The 24,514-nt window shown below is 38.5% G+C and overlaps 1 protein-coding gene across 2 annotated transcripts in view; it reads right to left on the bottom strand.

Annotated features, from left to right (window-relative positions):
• RAPGEF5 (Rap guanine nucleotide exchange factor 5) overlaps window positions 1-24,514 on the bottom strand; it is a 225,985-nt gene that overhangs the window by 134,290 nt on the left and 67,181 nt on the right. For both annotated transcript variants that reach the window (XM_058724848.1, XM_058724849.1), the window contains exon 7: window positions 5,893-5,941. In XM_058724848.1, coding sequence (XP_058580831.1) covers window positions 5,893-5,941 — 49 coding nt within the window. The remainder of the gene's footprint in view (window positions 1-5,892; window positions 5,942-24,514) is intronic.

Genomic DNA, 24,514 nt, shown 5'->3' with positions numbered 1-24,514 from the left:
ATGATGTCAACACTTACTATATAGCTATGGTAATCAAGACAGTGGAGTATTGTCTAAATAATAGAGAAATAGATCAATGGAATAGAGCAAAGAGCCTAGAAATAGACCCCCACAAATCAGTACCTTTGACAAAGGAGCAGAGGAAATGTAACAGATAAAAGAGAGTCTTTTCAACAAGTGATGCTGGAACAACTAGACATTCGCATGCAAAAAAATGAACCCAGACACAGTCCTGACACCTTTCACAAAAATTAACTCAAGGGGCACCTGCGTGGCTCAGCTAGTTAAGCGCCCAACTCTTGGTTTCGGCTCTGGTCATGATCTCACAGTGCGGAGCCTGCTTAGGATTCTGGTTCTCTTCCTCTCCTCCACTCACACACATGCTCTCTAGCTCTCTCTCTCTCTCAAAATAAATAAATAAACTTAAAAAAATTAACTCAAAATGGATCAAAGATCTAATAAAAAACGCAAAAGTACAGAATTCCTAGAATAAAAAACACAAAAGTAAAGAATTCCTAGAATGTGACAGAGGAGAAAATTTAGACGACCTTGACTATGGCATGACCTTTTAGATACAACACCAAAGACATGATTCCATGAAACAAAGATAAGCTTGGCATCACTGAAATTAAAAATATCTGCTCTTCAAAAGACAATGGAAAGAGAATGAGAAGTCAAGCCACAGACTAGGAGAAAATATTTTCAAAACAGACATCTGAAAAAGAACTGTCCCTCAAAATATATAAAGAACTCTTGAAACTCAAAAAAAAAAAAAATCTCACTAAAAAGTGGACCAAAGACCTTAACAGACACTTCACCAAAGGTATACAGATGGCAAATAAGCATGTAGAAAGCTGCTCCACATCTTGTGTCATCAGGAAAACACAAATTAAAACAACGAGTTGCCACCACACAACTATTAGCGTGGCCAAAGTCCAGAACACTGACAGCAACAAAATGCTGGTAAAGAACGGAGCAACGGTAACTCTCATGCGTTCCTGGTGGGAATGCAAAATGGCATTAGTTACTTTGGCAGGCAGTTTGGCGGTTTCTTATAAAACGAACCATATTCGATTCTTTCCACAGCATCCAGAAATTGTGCTCCTTGATATTTACACAAAGAAGTTGAAAGTCTACATCTACACAGAAACCTGCTCAGTGATGTTTATAACAGCTTTATTTATAATTGCCCAAACTAGGAAGCAACCAAGATGCCCTTCAATAGATGAACGGATAAATAAACTGTGGAAGACACAGACAATGGAATATTACTGAGTGCTAAAAAGAAATTAGCTATCAAGCCATGAAGTCATGAAGCAATCTTAAATGCGAATTACTAACTAGGCAAAAGGAGCCAATCTGAAAAGGCTGCATACTCTATGAATACAACTATATGACATTCTGGCAAAGGCAAGACTATGAAAACAGTAAAAGAGGAGTAGTGGCCAGGGTTTGGGAGAAAGAAAGAAATAGGTGAAACACAGAGGATTCTTAGGGTAGTGAAACTATTTTGTATGATACTGTAATGGTAGATATGTATCAATATACCTTTGCCCAGACCCATAAAATGTACAATAGAGACTGAACCCTAATGCAAACTAGAGACTTTGGGTAGTAATAATGTATCAGTGTAGGTTCACCGATTGTAACAAATGCACCACTCTGAACTACTGATAGTAGGGGAGGCTGTGTATCGGTAGGGGTAGAGCTCCCATATAGCTCTGTGTCCTTTCTGCTCAATTTTTCTGTGAACCCAAAACGTCTCTAAAAAGTACAGCTTTTAAAACACAAGTGTCATGAAAGATAAAGACTTGAGAAACCATCATAGAAGAGAATTGAAAGGGAGATACAGAGAGAAACAGTTCGTTTACAATAGTAACCAAAATCACAAGGTAACTAAAAATACAAACAAAATGTGCATGGCCGGCCTTTATGGAGAATTTTTTTTTAGCAGGATTGAAAATTTTAAAAAATGAAAAAAGATATCTTAAGTTCTTGAATGGAAATTCTTCTTTCCAAAGTGTCAAATGTATCTAATGATCTTTAAATGTGATATACTTTAAAATATTCCTGTATCAGATTTCACGGAACCTGGCCAAATAAAACTATGAGAACAAGAAAGGTAAGAAGAGATTTGCCTTATCCCCACCCTGGAAAAAGTCTTATTATAAAGCTTTGATAACTGAAACAATATATATGAATTTCATATATGATGGAGTTGGCATCATACCCAATGGATGCTACTGGGGTGACTGACTTAGCATAAAGAAAACATAAAACTTGATTTCTACCAGACATCATATACAAAAAAAATTCCAGAGGACTTAAAGTCCTGAATGTGAAAAACCAAACTTTAACACTGTCTACACCTAGCTATCAGCCTAGCTATTCCATTTTTAGTAATTTATTATGAGAAAATAATTAGAAAAGGGAAAAATGATACAAGTCTAAGAATATATCCTTAGGTCCTTCTATTGTTATTTAGGACAGGGAGAAAAACCCTAAATATACAACCAAGAATTAGTTAAATGAAAATTATAGTATATATAGCTAATGAAACTAAAGATGTAGATTCATATTATTGACATGCAAATGAATCCTGTACAAAGTAGATTATATATAGCTACAGTAATCAAGCCTGGTGGATACCAACAGAATCTGTTCAATGGAGAAGAACAGATAACCTGGAAATATATCCACACAAAGGCATAAAAGCAATTCAATTTAAGAAAGATGGTCTCTTCAACAAATGGTGATGGGGCAACTGGACATTAATAAGCCAAAAAAAAAAAAAAAACACCCGACAAAAACAAAAACAAAAACAAAAACAAAAACAAAAAAACAATCCAAACCAAAACAAAAACCCTCCGACCTAAGCCTTACACCTTACACAAAAACTAAAAAATTAGCTATTAGGGAAATGCAAAAAGTGAGATATCACTTCATGCCTATTAGAATGGTTAAAATAAAAACCAGTGACAATACCAAATTCTGACAAGGATGTGGAGAAGCTGGATCACTTACACATTGCTAGCAAGAATGCAAAATGGTATAGCTGCTCTGAAAAACAGCTTGGTAGTTTCTTAAAAAACTAAACATGCAACTACCCAACAACCGAGCGACCGTACTCATCGGCATTTGTTCCAGAGAAATGAAGACGTAGGTTCACATAAAAACCTATTCATGAATGTTTGCTGATGCAGTTTAATTGATAATAGTCCCACACTGCAAACAACCCAGATGTCCTTCAATGGGTGAATGGTAAACATACTGACATACACTCCTATGGTGGAATACTCTACAGCAATAAAAAGTAATGAACTACTGATGTACAGCAACCTGAATGAATCTCCAGAGAATTATGGCAAGTGAAAAGAGATATTTCCAAATGGTTATATACTGTATGATTCATTTATATAATGTTTTTGAAGGGACAAAACCTATACAAATAGAGAACAGATTAATAATTGCCATGGGTTAAGGGGGTAGAAAGGGTAGGAGGAAAGTCAGTGTAGCTACCCAAGAGCAACAAGAGGGATCCTTGTAGTGATGGAAGAAATATTCTGTATCAGAGTCAATATCCTGGTTGTGATATTGTTCTATAGTTTTGCCAAATATTGTTAGGTGAAACTGGAAAAAGGAAATGTGGAGTCTCTGTATTATTTCTTACAGCTGCATATGAACATATAATTACCTCAAAAAAAAGAATGCAGATAAAATGATCCCAATTTTATCAAATCTGCATATTAATATATAATAATATAGTATCTACATACTAATACAGAAACATCTGGAAACATATACAAGAAAAGTAACAGTGGTTATCTCTGTTGGTGAGATAATGAGTGATTTTTCACTTTCTTCATACACTCATTTATTAGCAAAGGTTTTTCAATGAGCATGCTCTACTGTAATAGTAAGAAAAAGATAATCAAAACTATTTGTATTATGAAAAGAAGTAATGTATGCTCATTACATATAGTTTTTTGCAATGAATACTATATCAATTCTTCAAAATATCATTTTACAAGCTGTTTAAACATTCCATTGTACTTCTCAATTTTCTTATTTCTTTATTATGAGGACTTAGGGATTGTTTGTAATTTCTTACTTCTTAAAAAAATGCAATGGATTCCTTCTACCTGAATCTTCACATGCATCGTCCCCAACATTTGTGCACGTGTGAAAGACCATTTCACTGTCCTGAGCAGTTGCCCAAGTTGTGTTCACACTCCAAGCTCCACACATCAATTAAGTAAGCAAAACAGGTCCAACTTCATACAGCCACATCAAGGAATAATAAAATTAACTTCACACCAAAACTTTTATTTTGCACAATCTAACCTATAGAGGTCTTGCTTACTTCTCTTCACCTCCAGAAAATCAAACTTCTTAGCTTGACATCAAAACTTACCTCTTTTCTCCTTGTTCACCTGGCTCCAGCCACTCACACCTCTTTACTGTTCCCCAAACACATTTTGCACCCCTGTGCCCAAAGGCACTTGTTCCAATGGCCACATGCCCCACCCCTTCACTGCCTTCAGGTCTTGCTCAAATGCCCCCTACCAGAGGCCTTCCCATCGCACTTTGTGCATATTAGCAACCCCTCTTCTCCAGCCTCCCTATCTATTTCTTTTCTCCAGCCATGACACCCTGGAAGTTAATTATTTCCCTTAACTTTTTCTGAAACTTGAAAAAAAAAAATTCCCGACACTGCCATTCCAACTCAAACAGACTGTAAGTTTTGTCTTCTTATGATGCCAGGAAACAAGAACAGCTCTAGCACATTAATTTCTAGGCCCTCCCTCCCAAAACCTTTATATTGATGTCTTTTCTCCATCTTGGTCTCCACCTATGCAAATAGCCAAGTTCGGATGCCGGCACTTAGGAGCCCTATTCAGGCTGTACTTTCTGTTCACTATCCTGGGGGGTCAAGATCACTGTTCTCTGCATCCTTCTCTCTACCTTTATAGCATGCAGTCTCTGTGTCCTCCACATCAGCCAAATCAGCAAAGAAAATAGTATAAATATAATAAGCTCATTCATACTAAGGTGCGTTTGATTCAAAAGCTAACTGTGAGAAAAGCAAATTCCTAGAGTTTCTTTTTTTTCTCCTTAGAGTTTCTAATTGGAAAAAGAAAGGTGTAAAATGGATGGTTTGTGTTCTCACAATATTTCTGTTCCATTTATTTCTTCAATTTTTTTCATAGTCTTTCTGTCTGCAAAGTCCTATTCCAGTTTACCGTGACCCAAGAAGCATCTCCCTTCTGTTTGTTTGTCATGCTATTCAGCATTGATCTCCTCCCTCTGAACAGCAAAGGATGCCTCCTTCTGATACTCCTCTTAAGTGTTTTTCTACTTCAGCGAGTCTCCATCTCATATTGAATTTCAGCAGAGTATGGCTTTCTCTCTTTCAAAATGTATTTGAAAGCTCCCTTTTCCTCTCCACGTATCGCTTCCACATCATATCCTACAGGTATTAGGGATCAGATCCACTCAATTAGTCTTACATGAAATGCTTACTTTTAAATGGCATTACACAAATCTTTTTAGAAGAAACTACTTTGAGATGAAAAACACCCTTAAACAGAGACCACCTTTATGTTAGTTTACTCTGTCATTATGGTAGGTAAATACAATGTGATTTGCTTTCTTGGGTTGTGTACTTACGCTTTTTTCATAGTTGCAATGGACTACAAACATTTATTTTTAATTTCATTTTTCCTTGAAATATGAAATAAAACAAGGCAGTAAAATTTTAAAGAACGACATATAGTAGCTTATGCTGTTTCAATGGGAGAGTATATAATTTTGAAAACAAATAGTGATACTTTTTTGCATTCTGCATCAAAACTTCCTGAGATTCGCTCAGCCCCAGGAAGGACTACTCACCAGACTTCCTTGCTTTCAAAGCAATCACAGCTGCAAGCTCTCTCTGCACCTGATATTAGGGGGGTAAAAAATCAAATTAGGACAAGAAAAATGAAGCTATCAAAAGCAGTACTTTGTGTTTGGGTATGCACCAAAATTAAGAGTTATTGCAATTAAAGTTATGTTTGCTGTCACTTTTTTGGCTTTTGTTTGTTTTTAGTAGGATGGAAAAACCTCTGCAAAGGAATTTTAGGTCAAAAATCTCAAAGAATCATATTGACTTAAAATAAATTACACAGTTGCCAGAATGTATACATTGGCATTTTTGCTATGATGAAGGGAAGAGCCTCAAAACTAATTATAAAACATTCAGAAATAATTCAAATAACAAATTACTAAAACACGCAAGATACCTTGGCAAAGATACTAAATACTATTTATCCCTCAAAGATTCTAGCTTACACAGAAATTCTAGAAACGTTAAAATAGATGATCCTGGTGTAATTGGATCTCTATCAAACACAATCAATGTTCACTTCAAGTCTGACAGGTTTACAGCAACCATTTTGGAAAATATGCCACATAAAAGTAAGTGCCATTGACTCAGTGAAATGGAAAGAGACAAAATGAACTTTAATAAGTGCCTTCAACCCCGCTTATTTGTCCAGATTTTTGGTTGCTCACTGTCTCTCTCCACCACCCCACACTTTGAATGCTTAAGTCCTTTCCTAAAAGCATTCTCAAAGAGGAACATAAAACCAAAAACGATAACCACAGTTACTTTTGGGGCACCTGGGTGTCTCAGTCAGTTGGGTGTCCGACTTTGGCTCAGGTCATGATATCATGGTTTGTGGGTTCAGCCCCACGTTGGGTTCTCTGCTCCTGGAGCAGAGCCCATTTCAGATCCTCTGTCCACCCCCCCCCCCCGTCCCCATTTGTTCCCTCTCAAAAAATAAACATTAAAACAAAAATAACCATAGTCACTTTTTAAAAAAAAATTTTTAATGTTTTTATTTATTTTTGAGAGACAGAGCACGAGTGAGGGAGGGGCAGAGAGAGAGGGAGACACAGAATCTGAAGCAGGCTCCAGGCTCTGAGCTGTCAGCACAGAGACCGATGCGGGGATCGAACTCACAGACTGTGAGATCATGACCTGAGCTGAAGTCAGACACTTATCTTACTGAGCCACCAAGAACCCCAACCATAGTCACTTTCAAAAATAACATTTTCACTTTAACTTCACTTCACTTCACATAACACTTTCAAAAATACGCCCCCCCCCAAAAAAAAGATACCATGAAGATAATCTTTGGGATATCTATGTTTAGCAGCAACAAAAAGTCCATAATGAGCAAGCTCATTCCTCTCTAGGATTAAGCTTAGAAGTGTATGTGCATTCATGTGTTTGGAAGTGCTGGTGAGTTTGGAAGTGTCCTGCAGCTTAATACATTACACTAACGACATTTTATAGGGAGAACTCACAAGTTCAAGGTTACAGAAGATTTGCTATTAAAATTGATCTAATATGTATTCATTTATTTGAAGGTGAAAGTAGATATATACGCTATACTCTGGGACTCCACTGTGAACTGCTTTCACGATGGCTAGGCATCACCACGCGAGGAAGGCAGCTTCCTTCACTACTGCTTTACCGCTGTGTTTTCCCTGTCTGGCTAGTACACGGGCCATGCAAAAAGGGTATATTCTTGATTTAGCCCCTTCTATGATACCTTAAGACTCTCTCTGGAAAATTATTCAGTAATGAGAAGACCATCAGTCCCTCTCCAACCATGGGATGTCAGCTCTGAAAATGCTCATAGTAGAAAAATTTGTGGTTGAAAAATGTAGGGAACGGGCACCTGGGTAGGTCAGTTGGTTAAGTGTCTGACTCTTGATTTTGGCTCAGGTCATGATCTCGTGCAATTCATGGGTTTGAGCTCTGTGTTGGGCTCTGAACTGGCAGTGCAGAACCTGCTTGGGATTCTCTCTCTCCCTCTCTCTCTGCCCCTCCCCTGCTTGCACATGCTCTCATTCTCTCTCTTTCTCATGACATAAACAACAAACTTAAAAAAGAAAAAAAAAAGAACTTCAGGAGAAAAAGAGGTCCAAGGGGAAAAAGGATACGTGACCACCAAAAATCCTTTACAAATACTTGCGTGGGTAGTCAAATAAAAACAGTCACAAATGAAAACATCATTTATTGCATCCTTTACATATTTGAAGTTGTTTATAAGTTTTATTGTAATATGACCCTCTCTATTCGGGATTTTCCTCTCTCACAGTGTCACAAATTCTCAGGGGTGGGGGCAAAGATGCAGACAATAAACTGGGATCTTGTCAATGGCTTCCTGATTTTACAACCTCCCAGGGAAGATCCCATCGTGGCTCAGGGACAGGAAGTCAATTTTCCATACCTGAAATTCACAGATATTCAGTTTTTCTTTCTCTAATTAGAAATAAATCTCAAAATATAAAGAGCTCAAAAAAATGAAGGGATTAGATTCCCAACTTCCTATGGTATCTCATCTTTTCAAAGATTTGGTGGGGCAAGAAAGGGAGGAACAGGGTACATAAGAAACTGACACAACACTTTGGCAGAGCTGGAAGGGAGGAGAGAGGCCAGTGAGAGAGACAAGAATTTCACAGGTGAATGGAGAAGAAATCTGAGTTTAAAAAAAAAAATTTTTTTAAGTAAATGAGATTACTCTATAGAACTACACTAAAACCCCTGAATGTCTGCCATCAGGGAGGATGTAAGAGTGTTTTACACGGAGTGGGGTGTGTAATAGCTTCCCTGTTTCTGCTCCAGGATGGAGGTTTTTGATAAAAAAAACCCAAGGGTAGGTATTCTTCCTACAAAACAAGAAGGACAAAGTGCTGATCAAGCAAAAACACAAACTAGCTAAGATCTTATTGCAGCTTCCTATAGCATCTTAACAGAACCTTTTTTTTTTTTTTTAAAGCACACTGGCATGTATTTAATCATTTTCAAATGAATGACTAATTCCTATCTTCTGCATGGAAGTTCTACTGAGGCAGGGACCTGTTTGTCTTTTTATGGTAGCAAGAATCAGCAATCATTCATTGACCCACAGGAGGTGGATGCATAAGTAATCTTTAACCAAAAAAAACCAAAAACCAAAAAACAAGCAAACAAAAAAACCTAGAAAGGACCTAGGGGAGAGAAAAATGCAAAGAGAAGACATTCCCCACTAATAAGCTACTCCCAGCAGGAATTTTCAGAAAAGAATATGAGCGGGACTCAGAGCCTCCTATGCAAATATTATTGTATTGAAAACTAAAACTTTGAGAAACTGCAGAAACAGAAACTAGAATTTTATTTAAGTACTAATAAAGGATTGGCCCTGAACAAGCAATCCCATGTTCCAGCACCAGTCTAGGCTTCAGATGGCCAGGACCCTAGCCCACATTTGGACAACTTCCTGAGAGATCCTGAGCAAAAGCCATCCTGCTCATATTACAGCATCCAGCTATAATATGCTCCCGAATTCCTGACATTCAGGAACTGGCTTTTTGTGGGTTTTTTAATAATGTTTTTTTTATTTATGTTTGAGAGAGAGAGAGAGAGAGAGAGAGAGAGAGAGAGAGAGGAGTAGGGCAGAGGGAGGGAGACAGGGGACAGAGAATCTCAAGCAGGCTCCATGATGTCAGCGTAGAGACCAACACTGGGCTCAAACACACAAACTGTGAGATCATGACCTGAGCTGGAATCGAGAGTTGGATGCTTAATCAGGCACCCCCAGGAACTATTTAAGATAATAAATGTATAGTTTTAAATCACTAAATTTTGAGGCAGTTTATTATACCCAGGAGTCCTTTACAAGAAAAAGGTTATTTTTTTTTAATTTATCTACTTGTGTTGTTAGTTAACCTTAGTTTCTCTCACTGTGACTACAATGAACCCTCTTCCTATATCAGGCTCAAGAAATACACTTGCAGGAGCACCTAGGTGGCTCAGTCAGTTGAGCATCAGACTCTCGATTTTGGCTCAGTTCATGATCTTACAGTTGATGAGCTCGAGCCCTGCAACGGGCTCTGTGTGACAGCACAAAGTCGCTTGGGACTCTCTCTCTCCCTCTCTGCTCCTCCCCTGTTCATGCTCTCTTTCTCTCTCTCTCTCCCAAAGTAAATAAATACAAATATAAACATCAAAAAAAATACAGATACACATGCAGAGCCAAGAGCCACATTCTGATACACGTCATTGTTTTTATTTAATGTGGGCACTAAACCACTGCCCAGGCAGTAGATAGAAGTGGACAAATACTACCTTGGCCTTGTCTATCGTAATGCTTCCCCACTATGACCTGAAGCCCTTGTGGCGAGATGTACTTCAGAATTGAAACCTTTATACATTTCAGAAAGGGATCCTATCTATGTCACATCCTCAGCGAGGTCCGGGGTGGCAACATGTAATCAGAAATCAGACGCACGAATATATATCTGCAATGAAATGCATCATTATTCATACCAAATGAGGCAACAGAAGATTAGAAAAAGCCTCAGGATGTTCGGTGCAGTTTAGACTTTGTCACCCAGTTATGAGAAACTTGTTTTTCAGAGCTTTTATATTTCAGAACTGAGTAATAGATGATACACCTCTATGAACTGTACACTCAAAGGTTCCCTCCCTCATTTTTTCCGTCAGGTTTTCTCTTGTCAAACAGCTATAGAGTCACTGCTTTATTAAGAAATGCTTTCTTTAACTAGCTTGGCTTTTCATCGATCTACTTCAGCAGTTCCCAACCCTGACTGCATACTAGAATCACCGGGGGAGCTTTAAAAAAAAAAACTACTGATACTGAGCCCCAGCTGAGTCAGAATCTCTTGGGGAGAGTCCAGGCATCAGTACTTGCTGCTATTGTTGTTTCAAAGGTCTCTAGTGATTCCAGGCTGTTTCCGAGGCTGAGAATCACTATTCAGTAAGGTATCTCAGTTTTCCCAAGACTCAACCTTTTAATCTTATAGTCATTTCAGCAGGCAGTCCATCTTTCCTTTTTATGTTATTCTCCTCTAATATAATTCCACTGTAAAGGAACATGGCCTTTCCCGTATTTTAGGTATAGAACCATGCTGTAATCCAATCAAATGATAAAATTCTGTTACTACGTCAGCAGTTTCACAGACACAAACTACTCAAGTACACGGAAAACTGCAAGGACACTTTTTAAAAACCTTAAACTTTAATTAAAATATAGTTTACTCAATACACAAGAGCACTAAATAATTCAAAACTCATCTGTAGTTTAGGGTCTATTTGTTTGCTCTTGTGAATATCTACATCAAAGGTAATTAAGGGACCAAGGTATCTCAAAACTTTCCCTCTCCCCTTGTTACTCATCAGAAACATGTTGCAACATTTTAAATGTTTATTTATTCTGAGAGACAGCATGTGCACACATGAACAGGGGAGGGGCAGAGCGAGAGCAGAGCGAGAGAGAATGAATCCCAAGCAGCCTTTATGCTGTCAGCACAGAACCCAACATGGAGCTTGATCTCACATGAACCACAAGATCACAACCAGAGCTCAGAGTCTGTTGCTTAACTGTGTGATTACACAACCCAGGTGCCCAAGCACTGTTTTAAAAGTCTTCAATAACCAGCATGGCTGGTCACAAAATAGTCCTGAAATTCAACAAGAATTTGTCTTCTCTTCTCCTTTACACTTTAACAGTGCCTTCAGCCCCCAAATCCAAAGGAAGCTATTTTTGTAACAATGCCAAGACTCAAGAGGCAACAGAAAGTGTCAAATGCAAACTCTGAGTGCCAGGGAGGATCTCTGGGAGAGGTTAACTGAGAAGACATGGAGGAAGAGACCCTTGAAAACCAAGCTGGATAGAATGAAGCTCATTGTGAAAAGACAGATCAATTGTGGCAAAGGTCTTAGCAAAGCAGAGGGTAGTCCTTACAAACTAACTTTGAATAAATCACCAATTCAAAGACTTCCTAAAGGTTTTTAGTAAATCTATTAATTTTAGAAACACTTAAATTTTTATACCATGATAGAAATGTTTTTAAAAGAGGGGAGCCGGGGTGGCTCAGTCGGTTAAGCCTCCCACTTCAACTCAGGTCATGATCTCACGGTTTGTGAGTTCAAGCCCCGTAATGGGCTCTGTGCTGACAGCTCAGAGCCTGGAGCCTGCTTCGGATTCTGTGTCTCCCTCCCTCTCTGCCCTCCCCTGCTTGTTCTCTCTCTCTCTCTCTCTCTCTCCCTCAAAAATACATAAAAACATTTAAAAACACAGAAACCATTTTCTCAATTCCCTAAATTAAATGTAAGAAGAAACAGTATCCAATTTTCTCCCCTGTCATATTCCCAATTATACTCACTTTTAAACCACTATAAAATCTTAAGCTAGTAAGGACGTTAAGGACTCCAGAAAAAAACCAAATAAATATGCTTCTTTTTTAAAATTTTTTAACATTTATTTATTTTTGAGACAGAGAGAGACAGAGCATGAATGGGGGAGGGTCAGAGAGAGAGGGAGACACAGAATCCGAAACAGGCTCCAGGCTCTGAGCTGTCAGCACAGAGCCCGACACGGGGCTTGAACCCACGGACCGTGAGATCATGACCTGAGCTGAAGTCGGACGCTCAACCGACTGAGCCACGCAGGCGCCCCTAAATATGCTTCTTGAAGTAATTAACACACTTTTAGATAAGATACAAACTGAGCACTGATGCTGGCTAGACTTTTGTCCTATGAAGGAACTCCCAAGAACTAAGTTACAATTTTCTTTGTTCTTTCCTCAGAGGACTGTTTTCCTATTTCCAAATTCATTATTTTGTTCTGAAGAGCTAATATTGCCACAAGCCTGACATAAGGCTAATCTTGTGATTACCTGTTATTAGAAAACCAATAATTAGAAACCAATAATTAGAAAATTAAGAAGGTTATTTATACATCTGTCTAGACACTACTCCTCTCCACCTAAGAGTTTATTTACCAATAGTTGTTTTCCTGGTCATTTTTGTCACCGTATCAAAGATGTATTTGTTAAGCATGCTGGCATGATAAAATATGCTTACTCATCTATTTCAAGTCCATTAGGGATATCTAAAAAATCTTTTATACACAATTTTATGTTGAACATATGCAGATATGCCTATTTATTTTATTATAACTTAGACAACAACCGACCATTCAAGAGACCAATATGTATGGAGAAGTGGCCGGAAAACAACAAGATGCACTGGAATCAAGTCCTTCACTTAGGTTTTTAAGTCTGTTATTTAAGTCTGCTACATGTGCATACATCTGCTTTCACAGAGGTTCACATTAAAAAGATCTGGCAATTTTTAGGTGATCACAGCATGGTGTAAATTAACAACGGAAATGAGGTTACTCAGAATGAGTAACAATGTTTTTAGGAACATTACAAGAAGGATAACATTCAGGCCACCAAAAACAAAAAAAACAAAAAAAAACAAAAAAAAAAACAAACCACCAAAACCCAAATCTGATAGAATCCAGAAAGACCAACATCTGGAATGTATTCGGTGTGGAGTATCATCAGTTTAGGTTCATGAGGAGTAGACAGTGTCCACAGGAGGATAACTGGGGCATAGCCCCTTCCTTGTAGCTAAACGTGCGAATGCTGCACCCTTTATTCCCCTGGTCCTCTCTGCAGGATTTGACGCTGTTTCCTATTCTCTTCTTAACCACCGTGATTTCATGACACCACATACTCTAAGGTTTTTCTCTTTCCTCTCTGACTGCGATTTCTCTTCTCTCAAGGCTCTCCTTTTCTTCTACCTTTACATGTTGATGATCCTTCATGATCTGTCCTTATCCCTCTAGATCCTCCCTTTCTGTTCATTCTCCATAGGCAATCTCATTTACTCACAGTGCTTCAATTCGATCTGCATCTCTAGAGCCTTACAGGCCCATATCCATTCACCTCCTAGACCTAAATATCCCACGAGTAGCTCAAACTCAACATTTCTAAATATGAAGTCACTTTCTTACCACTTTTTCCTATAAAATTTTCTCTAAAATTGCTCTATGTCCCACACACCAAATCAGTGAATGGTACCACCATGCCCCCGGGGTCTCAAACCAAAAAGTAAGGTGTCCCTGACTTAGCTCAGCCCACCATGTTTTTCCATTCAGTTAATCCCTAATTTATCTCTCTTCAAACCCCATCATTCTTTACAGCAAGACTAATCATCTTACAATATAAATTTTACATTACATCTCTTGCTAAAACAAATTCCTCAAATACTTTCCCACGACACCATGACAGAGTCCACTGTCTAATATGGAATATGTAGTAGTCTTCTGATCTAGTCCTCAGTATTATCTCTGTCTCCATGCCTCCTCTCAAAATCTATGTTTGAAAAAAAGAAAATGCTCTGGCCCTAGTACAACAGAACTTTTGCAATTCTCTGAAAGGGCCATGCTCTTCCTCCAATCTGGGCCTGTGCCTTTTCAGATGCTCTCTGTCTGGAATGCCTCTCCAACTCCACGCTTTGTGTGACCATGACTTTCTTGTCCTTCAGGTCTCATCTTTGGTACTGTCTTCTCTTGAGGGCTACCCACCTCCCCCAGTAGCACCAAGTCCTCCCTGTCTATGCTCTAGTAACATTTACCTCAATTCTAGCACTATCACAGGCTAGTGAACTGGGGGTCCCCAATAGTTTATTACGAGCCCCCTGAAATGAACTCCTTTGCTCATCATTCTGACGCTGGCTCTTGGTACCACCCCTAGTACATATGTTTGTGATCAAGAATAGAAATGAAGTGTTTGTAGTTGCTTCAGAGAAGACTTAGGCGGAACACGATCATAAGCCTCAGATATTTCAAAGGTTGAAGGTAAAACTGAGACCAATGGAGGGAAGTTACAAAAAGGCATGCTTTAGCGCTAAGAACTTTCAAATAATCAGAGCTATCCACAGTGGAAATGGTCTACCACCTGAGGTTCAGCTTTATAGGGGAAGGTAAAGATCAAGCACTCAGACCAAAGGATTGTTCCAACAATTTGTTTGACGAATGTCTCCTTTCAGAATCACTCACTACCAAAAGTGAGTAAGCATAAGCCTCCTGCAGGTAGTGGTATCTGTGAGTTCAACAGTAGGTGATGTCACCGTCATCTAACCCACCCAACAGAGATAAAGGTGGTACAAATCTTAACAAACAGATGAAAAATAACTGTTGGGGGCCATTTCCTGGAAATCTCATAAATTTCATAGTGCAAAGCAGAGGAGAAGCTACAGATGTACTGGTTGAAAGAAATCTGAAAAGAGCAAGCTAAGAACACTGACATCTTTTCAGAAAAGCATGTGTATCTACTCCTTCAGTTTTCAAAACTGCTCTTACTACTTCTGATCAGATTTCCTCAAAGCTCTAACTGCTGGTCAATACGAATTTCTTGACAAATAAAAATATCACATATATGAAATATATTTTAAGTAAACAAGTTGGACATTCTGATTTTAGTTATACTAATGAAATAAAACATTACGTTTGCCTCATTAAATATTTAGTTTTTATGTCTCATTATTTTTTCCATTTTTTGGTAAGCGCAGAGTATTTTCTTTCTTCTTTTTTAAAAAAATGTTATTTATTTTGAGTGAGAGAGTACATGTGTGCATGCACAAGCGAGGGAGGGGCAGAGAGGGAGGGAGAGAGAGAGAGAGAGAGAATCCCAAACAGGCTGTGCACTGTCAGTGAAGAGCCCAAAACAGGGCTTGATTCCATGAACTGTGAGGTCATGACCTGAGCCAAAATCAAGAGTTGGATACTCAACTGAGCCACCCAGGCACCCCTCATTGTGTTTCTTGGAGGTGAGGTTCTCAACTGCAAATATAGTAGAACTGTCAATACCAGTCAGGTCCCAGAAATTCTAGGCGTCTCCTATCTCTATGGATATTACATTAGAAAGACTTGTATTCGGATGAATTCAGATCAACTAAAATTCCCTCCAATCAGAAAGTCTACCTATAAAAATTGCTAACGTGGGAGGGCTTCCTAGAAGAAAAGATTCAGAGCTCAACATCCAAAAGCCTAAAACGGCAGAAGGAAATCTCCATTTATTTTACATCAACTTTGAGAAGAGTTCTAGGATTCCAGTTTGCAGGGTTGAGTAACAGCCCTCTACCTCAGAGGACTGTTTTTAATTTTTTTTTTTAACGTTTATTTATTTTTGAGACAGAGAGAGACAGAGCATGAACGGGGGAGGGTCAGAGAGAGGGAGACACAGTCTGAAACAGGCTCCAGGCTCTGAGCTGTCAGCACAGAGCCCGACGCGGGGCTCGAACTCACGGACCACGAGATCATGACCTGAGCCGAAGTCAGCCGCTTAACTGACTGAGCCACCAAGGCGCCCCAAGAGGACTGTTTTTAGAATTACACTAGTTAACACCCAAAGCATCTGGAACAGTGCCTGACACATAGTGAGTGCTATGTGCTAGTTACCATCATATTATTATTATAATTAATATAGTTGAGCTTAATAAATATTATATAAATAAATATCTAGTCCTTAATTTGTTTAATACTCCATAGGCTTAAGCCCCTTCTTCCCACCTGAATTATACTCTTTGACAACCAGTATTGTCTCTGCTTTATTATATTCCACCCACCTAGTTCCTGCTCCTTTGCAACTAGCATAAAAGGGACTGATAGGTTTCATCAAAAAGTTGTGAAGAGTGTTTAAAGTGCTTGTATGTTCAGAATTCTTCAAGTATTAAGAATAAACTTTTAAATTTTCACAGAATTCTGGAGATTTCATAAATGTACGAAGGACAGAATTTAGTTTTAGAAATGCGCTTCTAAACCTCAGAGGTATCCAAAAACTTAACTAGCTTTGAGAGATTGACTGCTACTTTATGATTAAGGAATTATGGGTATGTAGCGAGGAATGTGTATTTATTTTATATTTCTGTCATTGCAAACTACCACCTATTTACTGGCTTAAAATGACATCCATTCATCATCTCACACTTCCATAGGTCAGGAGTCTGGGTACAGTGTGGCTCAACCACTATACCACAGGCTATGCCACATGTCTCCTTAGAGACTCACAAGGCCTAAATCAGTGTTTGGGCACAGCCGTGTTCTTTATCACAGGCTCTGGGGGACAATATGCCTCCAGGGTCATTCAGGTTGTTGGCATCATGTAGGTCTTGTGTCTGTAAAATTGAGGTGCTTGTTTCATTGCTAGAACGTGGCCGGCTGCTCTGAGTTTCTGAGTCCCTTGCACATGGGATCCTACTTCTCACATCTAGCAATGCCACACTTAATCCTTTTCGTGCTTGGAATTCTTTCTTACCTTCTCTTCTGCCATTTCTCTTTGACTACCGCCCAGCCAACTTCTTTGTTTTTAAGGGCTCATGTGATTCAGACTGGGTCCACACAGACAATCCAGGTCTGACGACTTACTCATATCTGCAAAATATCTTTTGCCATGTAATGCAATGTTTGCAGATGCCCAGTAATGTATTCATCTTTGGGGGACCATTCTCCCTACTACAGAATAGTAACACAGATCCTCACAGCCTTCTAAAAAAGTATCCATGAACACCTCTTTAGGGCCTTATCATCACTTGCTAATAGAGCCTAGTTCTGGAAAATGACTTACCTGCTATGAAATCAGAGTATGCCTCTGAGTTCACACAATGGAACCAGAAGAGCTTACGAATCAGTCTGAATGAATTTCTCAATCACTAAACCATATGCAGCCATGTTCACCAGTATTTAATGATTCTGAACAAGTTAAAAATTAAAATACTATTTAACGTAATTGTTCAAATAAGAAGAGGATTTTATAATCAAATCCCAAACCCAACTTGCAGAGACCTATTCAGTAACTATGAAGTATTTTAAGTGAAGAGAATGTGGCAAATTGCTTTTTGAACCCTGAACTGTTATTTTAAATCTCATTTGGACTCTTAATTAATACTTCCTATCTCAAACGTTCCATCTTTCTAATGTGAAGGATAACACACCCAGCTCTGGGGGATTGAAATGTGACAGTGCACGAAAAGCATTAGCAGAATGCCTGCACAAGATAAGAACTCAACAAATATCAGCCAGTCTTAGCCTTTTACCGATGTCTTCCTTAAACCAACAACAGGATAATAAATGGGATCTGCAAGAAAGTTTCTTCAATAATTTCCCCCACCAAGAAGTTCATCTCTGTGTTGTTTACAATAGCAAAAGATTGAAAATAACCACAATGTTCAAAAAATAGGAGATAATGAAAACTCCATGGAATGTGATACTTTGGAACCACTACAAATGCCATAGGAGCAGCTTTTCAGCACTGAAAACATACTCTGTAAAAAGTACAGATCACAAAATAAAAGAGTCTCTCTTTTTTTCATAAAAAAGTATACACACAAGAAAAGTAACCTAGGAAGTAATAAACACTTAAGTTAATAATGAGTTACTAATGAGTAGTTTCATTACAGAAATGTTTTCTATTCTGAAATTACTTTCAATTGCGAAGTCTTTATGTTCAAACCAAACTATCCAAGTGTCAGATAAATAAAAAGAACTGCAAACATAACCCACAGTAATGACAACTCACTACCGGCTTTACCATCATTTTGACACTTACAAACGTAAGAGTGGAACTCACGTGATTGCTACTCAGTATTCACATAAACTTTCATTATATACTAAGTTCTACAACAATATAACAGAAATTAAGTTAAAATCTACCTTATTCCATCACCACCAAAAACTCAAGTAATTTTCATTTCTTTATATGTCTCCTGGTCCTGCTGCATGTATGGACATATTATAAGAAGCTATTGCATGGCCTTAAGGATGCAAAACTACATTTCATGGAAGCAGCTGTAGGAAGTTCTATTTTAAACAAATGCATGAAGTGGCAGTCCAAGACGAAATGTTCATGGATCATTCTTTTAAAACTCTTTCAGCTTCCCTCAGATAAGTTTTCACAGTAACGCTTTACAAACACATGAGTGTCAATATACAAATCGATAGCTGAATCGTGTATTTCTATTCCTTGTCAATTAAAAATGTCTTCTGTGTGTTTTGCATATCAAAATGATTTCATTCATCTTGGCAAGAGATACCCCAATACCATAATATACATGAATACACACATGCACACACATACAAACACACACACTTTACTCCTATTCACAGGGATTTGTTGAGACCTCTTTTATTCTTGAATGGGTTCTATACACTCACACTTTCTGAACAAATGGTTTTAAATCAATGTTCCCTCACTGGCATCATTTCGATAGGTGAAACAGCATATATTATGCTGCTTATCAAAACGAAATTCTCAAGGCTAGCGTTAAATGAGAGTACCATATAATCTGAGTATGCACAGATGGTTTCTTTGGAAACAGAGATAACTTAGTAATTAACGTTAAAAGTTGGTGTGTGTGTGTGTACATGTGGCATTTAGGGATTTATTCCCAGGATGAAGAAAACCATTCTGATATGCAATAGATATAAAACACATAAGCATTTTTTATTGACATAGGATAGGAATCTATCATTTGGCTATCTGTTCAAATATTGAGTCATGGGGGCACCTGGGTGGTCAGTCGCTTAAGAGTCCGTCATCACCTCAGGTCATGATCTCACTGTTGGTGAGTTCAAGCCCCACATCAGGCTTTGCACTGACAGTGCAAAGCCTGCCTGGGATCCTCTCTCCTTCTCTCTCTCTGCCCCTACCCCACATGTGCTGTCTCTCCTAAAGTGAATAAACTTTAAAAAAAAATCTAAAAAAAATATTGACAGTCATGGGTTAGTGAAATGTCACTGAGATCCTACCTGAGGAAAACTGAAGGAGCTTTACTAGCTGTCCACGTGATCCGAGAGACCTACCATCCACAGCCCAAGGCCCTTTGGACACTCTAGCTGATGAGGGTAGTTCTAAAGAACAGTGAGGGAAGGTACTAACAAGTCCCTCGGCTTCTTGTAAATGACAAGAACAATGAATACCATGCCAGATATGTGCTATAATTCCTCTGGTGCCTTTTTGATGTTCTTTGAAATCAGGTCTGCCTTCTAGGGCCTCATTTGACACTTTTTCTCAAAATTCAATCTACTTGGCTTTTCCCCAAATCACACGGTAACTCTTAAACCCCTGGAAACATTGGAGCCAAGGTAATGATTCCAAATAGGAATTTTATGTTCCCTACAGATAAGAAATATAAGGTAACAAGATGTTCATGATCCTGTAGCAGCCAGACAGAACGTTATTCATTCCCGGGGGGATTAACTTACTTTTTATTCTCTGAGCAAACACGCCCGTTCAAGTCCCTGATAGACTAAGAAAAGGGAGATTAACTACACTCCATTTCTCCATTCCCCAGAAAGGAAGAGGCAGATAGCCAGGAAAAAAGGGTGAATGGAAGCTAGCATTTGAGTGTTTTAAAAAATCTATTTCTAAATATGGTAAAAATCATCACTGGATTGTGCTTATCATGTATTAAATGTGACTTAATCTCCCCACTCTCACTAGCCTAAGATTATTCCCAAACCTTGTTAACTTGGCAACAATCTCTTAAGTAGATCTCCAAAATTCTAGGTTTCTAAAGACTCCTCAAAACCCAGATCCCGTGCTACTTCTGCTCCCTCAACTGGTACCATTTTTAAAGTTTCCAATTGAAAAAGTTGTCACTGTTATCTTCAGACACTACTGTTTAAAAGGGAATTTCTCCAATGTACCAAACCCAACGTGCAGATTCAAGTATGAACAGAAGGAATCCTAACCACATCACGTGCTTCCCAAAGCCTGTGAAAGGCACATCCTTATAGAAAAAGACTGAAGCTTCAGGTTGAAAGACTGGACATGGCAAAGGAGAGGAGATCCAAATGTGCAGAAGTAGAACATAAGAATAGGCAACAGCAAAGGAAGGAAAGAGCCAGCAGGACAGACCATCTCGAAAAGTTTGCATCCTTGAGTTCCATTGTGTACTTGATGATACAGGACAACTGCCCGTTCATTAAGACCCAGTTCCTTGTACCTCCATAACAAGTATTTCCCAAGAACTCTAAGGAAAAGACAAACTGGTATAAGAATCAGACAAAGCCCCAAGTTAGGTGCAGGTCTTAGTGAATGAGACTCAACTAGGTCTGTTCTACCTAGAAAGCAGGATCCAAAATGGAGAAAAAGTGAAAACAAGACTTAAACTACAAAGAATGCTAGAAATCATGTGAGAACAAGTTCACAGGTAATGTGAAAACTGATGGCGTTAAGTCACAACTTCTGGACACTGAGCAGGGAAAAATGTTTTTGTGACAGTGACAAGCAGTCAGTTAAAACCATGTTTTTTGTTCCTGTAAAAATAAAGTTCATAGCAGGTTTCTTTTTCTCTAAACTTTCACCCAACATTATATATATCCTAGCATGAATTTTTGCTTGGAGGGCGGGGGGTGGGGGGGGGTGCTTCATTTGCTTCAAGGTCTTCTAGAACTTTTAGCAGACACTCCATTTATAATTTGGGTTTGGTTGGTGAGATTTTTTTTTTTTTCAGCTCAGTGGTATTTCTCAGAGAATGATACTGTACCTGAAGACCCTATGAGAAGGAATTTAGAAATTCCATTAAAAGCATCATATGTAGGGGTGCCTGGGTAGGTCAGTGCTTAAAGGCCTCAACTCTTGATGTTAGCTGAGGTCATGATCTCACTGTTGTGAGATTGAGCACCATGTCAGGGAGCCTGCTTAAGATTCTCTCTCCCTCTGTCCCTCCCCTACTCATGCACATATGCTCATTCTCTCTCCTCTCTCTCCAAAAAAAAAAAAAAAAAAAAAAAAAAAAGCATCATATGCAGAGCTTTTAGGATAAAGTTGGATGAACTGAAGAAAATGAACAAATGGATAGAGTAGAAACATACAGAGAAACCATCTAAACTGGTAAGAATGATAAACTAAATCAGCTCTGAGAAGGAATACAAGGTAGTAAGAGTGTCTAGTTAACGGTCCCAGAGTTTTAGATTTTGTCCTTCTCCTCTTTGATCTCTCTTCCTAAACTTGCAACACTTGATTTGTAATTTTAATTCATCTCTCAAGATATGGCCACAAACCCCCCATCACTACCACCACCAGGTTAATGTTTTATTGCAGACACTCAACCCTGTTCTTTCTCACCATCTAAGTGATGGCTGACTTCAGGACCAAGCAGCACCGAGTACCACACCACATGCCCCCTCTCCTTTTGTAAGTGCCACTAATGTAACCATACCACCAAACAGGCATCTAATATACATAATTCACAACCTAGCCTAACTTGCATTACTTCAGTGGCTTGACAATTAGACTGTGTGAACAAAAATCACAAATTTCACTCAATTTGTGTTTTCTTATCTCTACAATTTCCACCATGAAAATTATTCTAAAGAAAGAGAAACAGCCTGGTAGGGTTTGTTTTGGATGTTGGTCTTAAGTAAGAGATAGAAGCCTAGAATCAGCTTTATCTCTTACTCAAGGATGCTCATGTTTCCATTTCCTGTCTTTGAACGTTTCCAAGTACTCTTGGTTCTTCTCAAAATTTAGCTTACTTCATAAATTTACATCCTAAGAACTATGGCTTTCACACCCATACTTAATTCACTATAAATTCTCCCCTACATTTAGTTTACCCTGGATTGTAACAAAAACATAAAAGCTGTATCATCAGTTCTGAATGCTTTTGTCATGAACACTGTTAGAATTCACGTTTAAAAATAAAATAAAATAAAATAACATAATGCTGAGAACTTCAAGGATAGGAGCAGGTAGGTTGTAATTCAAGGGCTCTTTTCAGTTGTTCAGCTTTAACAAACCAACAGAGATTCACAGTAAATGAGAAAGAAAAGGTTTTCAAGTTATCAAAGTTTGTAGGGTCAGAAGATATCAGAAAAGCAGCTAAGGTGCTGAGGCAGAAACCGTATGTACAAACAGGGAAACTCTTTCCCGATAATAATGCCCAGAGTGTTTCTGGAGACATTCTATAATGCAAGGAGTCTACTCGAGCCATGTTCTTTTCCCCTCAACTGAAAACCTCTTACAGAGTCTTACTGTTAAGGTTTTGGGATGTTAGGTACTTGGGAGAGTAGCTCTTTCCTGAAAATCACCAGAAACATGGCTAGAACATTTTTATCATTCATGTTTATGTAAATTTAACAACTGTAAATCTGACTGAGTCATCATGACAATTTTATTTCTACATATGCACTGTCTTCTTATGTTCCTTTAATATAAAAACTGACTTGTGAGATTTTCTTCCAGGGTAGAATATCAGGGTAGGTATTGTTTTTTTTAGAGGACGGGACCTTTCCCTTGATGAACCAAAGGTGGAATAATAAACTACTGGGGTTAAAGAAATGAACGATTTCTTTTAAGACCACATATACAAAGCTCTCAAGTTTGATAACAAGAGAATAAAACAGCACAGAAAACTGTACTGCTGGAGATTACCACCCCCTTTGTAATACCCCCAGACACAAACCCTTGAAGAGCATATTAACAATTCCACATTGCGTGTCACTTTTGCTCTTTAATGTGTTTGGGGGTTATGGTGGATGAGAACTGATGTGCATAAATATTCTCCTTCCTACATGGTGTTTGCACCTATGTAACAAAGTTTTGATACCACTGACAATAGGAATGACTACATTGTGAACACATGAGGCACAATGGTTCCTTCACAAAGGCTTATACAATGCATGGAGGACTTTTAGAACTTAGATATGGTCCAGTCCAACCACTTAACCAATGACACATTGTTGGAAGAATTAAGAATCAAGGTCCTCAATTTCAGTTCAATGATATTTTCACTATCCTAGACCAATGACCCATGGATTTAAAGAGATGAAATTTTCTTCTCTGTACTTTATTCTCATCGCTAATTACCATTACACCTATACCTTACCTCAATCCATTCAATCTTTTAGCTTGGAGATTATTCCAGTAAGATCACTTCAACCAAATATTTAGCAAATGCTTTGCTGTCTATCCCACCTTTTCAGAGGCTCTCTTTTTAAAAAAAAATTTTTTTGGATGTTTATTTATTTTTGAGTGGGAGAGAGACGGAACACAAGCTGGGGAGGGGCAGAGAGAGATGGAGACACAGAATCTGAAGCAGGCTCCAGGCTCCAACCTGTCAGCACAGAGCCCAATGTGGGGCTCAAACTCAGATCATGACCTGGGTTGAAGTGGGAGACTTAACCGACTGAGCCACCAAGGCACCCCTGAGTGGCATCGTTGAATTTTATTTTCATGGTATAAACCATTCAGTTATTTCTCTCTCATGGTCCTCTCATCTTCCTACTTACCATGGATGCTCCCCAAGACCCTACCTCCCACCCTGCTCTTCAAATGACAACCTCTCTGTGACTGGTTCTTGTAACTTTAGCCCCAACCTCCCTAAGCTCCAGATTCACATGTCCAGGTATTTCTTGAATATTTATATAGTTTATGTTTCTATGTCCTCAAACTCAGTGTGTCCAAACTCTGTATGTTTCCTTCCAAGTATTTTACTCAATTTCCTATGATTATCATCACTTTTCCATTCATTCTGACTCCTCTTCCACCTTCACCTAGTCCTACTGATTTTTTAAAAATTCTCTGTGGTCGCTTTTGAACTCACTTTTCTTTCCGTTCCCACAAATACCACAATAAAGTCGGTTTTTGTCAGCCTTTCAGT

The sequence above is a fragment of the Neofelis nebulosa genome, chromosome 4, assembly GCF_028018385.1.
Source record: "Neofelis nebulosa isolate mNeoNeb1 chromosome 4, mNeoNeb1.pri, whole genome shotgun sequence".
NCBI lineage: Eukaryota > Metazoa > Chordata > Mammalia > Carnivora > Felidae > Neofelis > Neofelis nebulosa.
This window is presented reverse-complemented; position numbering and strand designations above follow the sequence as displayed.